Here is a 2174-nt window from a genome sequence, read left to right as displayed (position 1 = left end):
GACAAGAAGTTGAAAAGCCTTCAAGGGTCCGAGGGTACAAGGGGTCTTTCCCGGGGTTACGGCGGACCGAAGGGTCCGAAATGGCCGCCACCAGCGGGAAAAGAAAGTTTTCAGGCCCATTTCTTCGCGGGCAAATAGTGATAAGCAAGCGGCGGATGTCGGGCCTTCGGTTTTCTGGCGTGCTGATCAAGGCAGTACGCTAGAGATTGGTTTCGGCCCAGCGATGTAGCGTGTCGGTCAATGGGGTCGAAGGGCTGGGGAAAGAAACAGGGCAGGTGAGGGAAAACGCCTCTACTTTAGCTGACATTTTGATGCCCGTACACTGATGCTGTATAGTCGTCAAATTGGTTGCACGGTGGCCGGCCAGAAGGGACTAGGTAGATATGACAGGATATTTTGTGCCACGAAAGCTGAGGAGGGATGAGTTCACCAGAGTAAGCTGACGCGCTTATAACATGCACGACAATCCGTCACCTGTAAGCTTACGCTCCGATGAACGTCGGCGTGATCGGCTCTCCGCGGTAATGTCTGGGTCCCTAGGTCACGAGACGCCGCTGGACGCCGATGCGCCTCGGAGTTGGAGTTTCGACGGCAGGCGAGGACTTTGCGGGGTCATCAGACAAGTCATCCGAACTTGACAGGCTATGCTTCTCGGACGAAACGCCGTGGAGAGCACAGGACACCAAAGGATCACCACAGAGAGACGGAAAGCAAGTGACAAACAATAACATTAACAAAACAAGCATCAGCCATGGCGCTATGTGATGGAGGCGGCCAGGTGAGCAGGTATCTACAGCATCAAAGAGACGCGTCCCTAGCAGGACTCAAAGCTCTTATGTCTGCCGAAATGCTCTAATCCAAAAAAGAACCCGCGGGCGATGAACCCAGTCGGTGCCGGCCAAAAGCCAGGAGCGGCGTCTCTTCTTTCGCAAAGGAAGTGAAGAGGTGGATAGCCGCGTCGGCGTATTGCCCGTGATTTTGCGCCGTCCCAGTCCTTTGATTTTAAACCCAGAAAATCATAAAAGTTTGTTCCGAACCCGAAGCACCATGAAGCAAAGAAGACAGAGCGATGACGAACCACAGACAGACTCTAGTGGTTGAACTTGTCGCCGATGAGGACGTCAAGGTGGCCCTTGTAGTAGCCCTTGCAGCCGATACCGTCGAGATCCTCCATGCCGGGCATGTAGGCGGCCTCGTTGGTGCCGTCAGACTTGACCCACGAGCAGACCTTGCCGTTGGCGGAGACGGACATGCCGGGGTAGGGGAGGCTGGCGGCGCCGGCAACGAGAACGGAGGCGTCAGCGCCAGAGTTGCCGCCGTTGGGCTCGCTGCCCCAGTCGAACTCGAGCCAGACGCCAGCAAGCTGGCCGATGGAGGTGCGAGGAGCCTTGTCACCGGGGCCACAGGCGCAACCGCCCTGGGAGTTGGTGTCGAAAGCCATGTAGACGTCGTCCTTGCCGGGGTCGGCGACGGTGAAGTCGACGGCGGAGAACCAGAACCCGTCGAGGAGGCCCTTGGGGCCGACCTTGTTGAAGCAGGAGCACGAGAACTTCTCGCCAGTCGAGGCGAACTTGGTGGTGTAGTCGTACTTGTCGACGGCGGCCTTGTCAATGATCTGCATGTTGCAGCCCCAGTTGTCGGCGGTACCAACGTTGCCGGCGTACATGATCTGGTCGAGGGTGGCGCGCTTGCCCTTGCCGTTGCAGAAGGGCTTGGCCTCGGCGTTGCCAGAGGAGGGCGCGGCAGAGGAAGAGGCAGCGGCAGCGATCTTGACCTGGGTAGGGGCGGCGACGGCAGTGGTGGTCGGCACGGGCTCGGGAGAAGGGGTTGGCTCCTCGTGGGGACGGCCAGCCTTCTTGAACTCGATGTTGCGGTTCTCGAGGTGCTTGCGAGCGTGGAGGTGTGCGTGAGCAGAGGGAGCGGCGGACACGCTACCCAGAGCGGCCGTGAGGGCGATGAGAGTGGTGGAGAAGTGCATTGTGAGGTTGTGTTTTGGTGTTGTTGTGTGTTTCGAAACGATTTGACGATTTGCCCTCTGAATATACGGTCTACGTCGTTGGCGTCGTGAAAAGATCGTGATGCTTCTGCAAGGAGTGATGTATCTCTTCTTCGTCGGGAAAGGGATGACTGCGAGGACTTGCTCCGCGGGTGATGGGACGATGAGATCGACTGCT

At 57.9% G+C, this 2174-nt stretch overlaps 1 protein-coding gene across 1 annotated transcript; it reads right to left on the bottom strand.

Annotated features, from left to right (window-relative positions):
* Positions 1 to 1090: 1090 nt before the first annotated feature.
* On the bottom strand, positions 1091 to 1978 carry VDBG_02979 (conserved hypothetical protein; the record flags this gene model as incomplete). The annotated part of the gene is made up of 1 exon (XM_003006794.1): positions 1091 to 1978. The coding sequence occupies one exon, from the start codon at positions 1976 to 1978 to the stop codon at positions 1091 to 1093; it is 888 nt and encodes a 295-aa protein (XP_003006840.1).
* Between the last annotated feature and the right edge of the window lie 196 nt (positions 1979 to 2174).

The sequence above is a fragment of the Verticillium alfalfae genome, genomic scaffold, assembly GCF_000150825.1.
Source record: "Verticillium alfalfae VaMs.102 supercont1.3 genomic scaffold, whole genome shotgun sequence".
Lineage (NCBI taxonomy): Eukaryota > Fungi > Ascomycota > Sordariomycetes > Glomerellales > Plectosphaerellaceae > Verticillium > Verticillium alfalfae.
The sequence above is the reverse complement of the archived record's forward strand: the minus strand, read 5'-3'. Positions and strand labels throughout refer to the sequence as shown.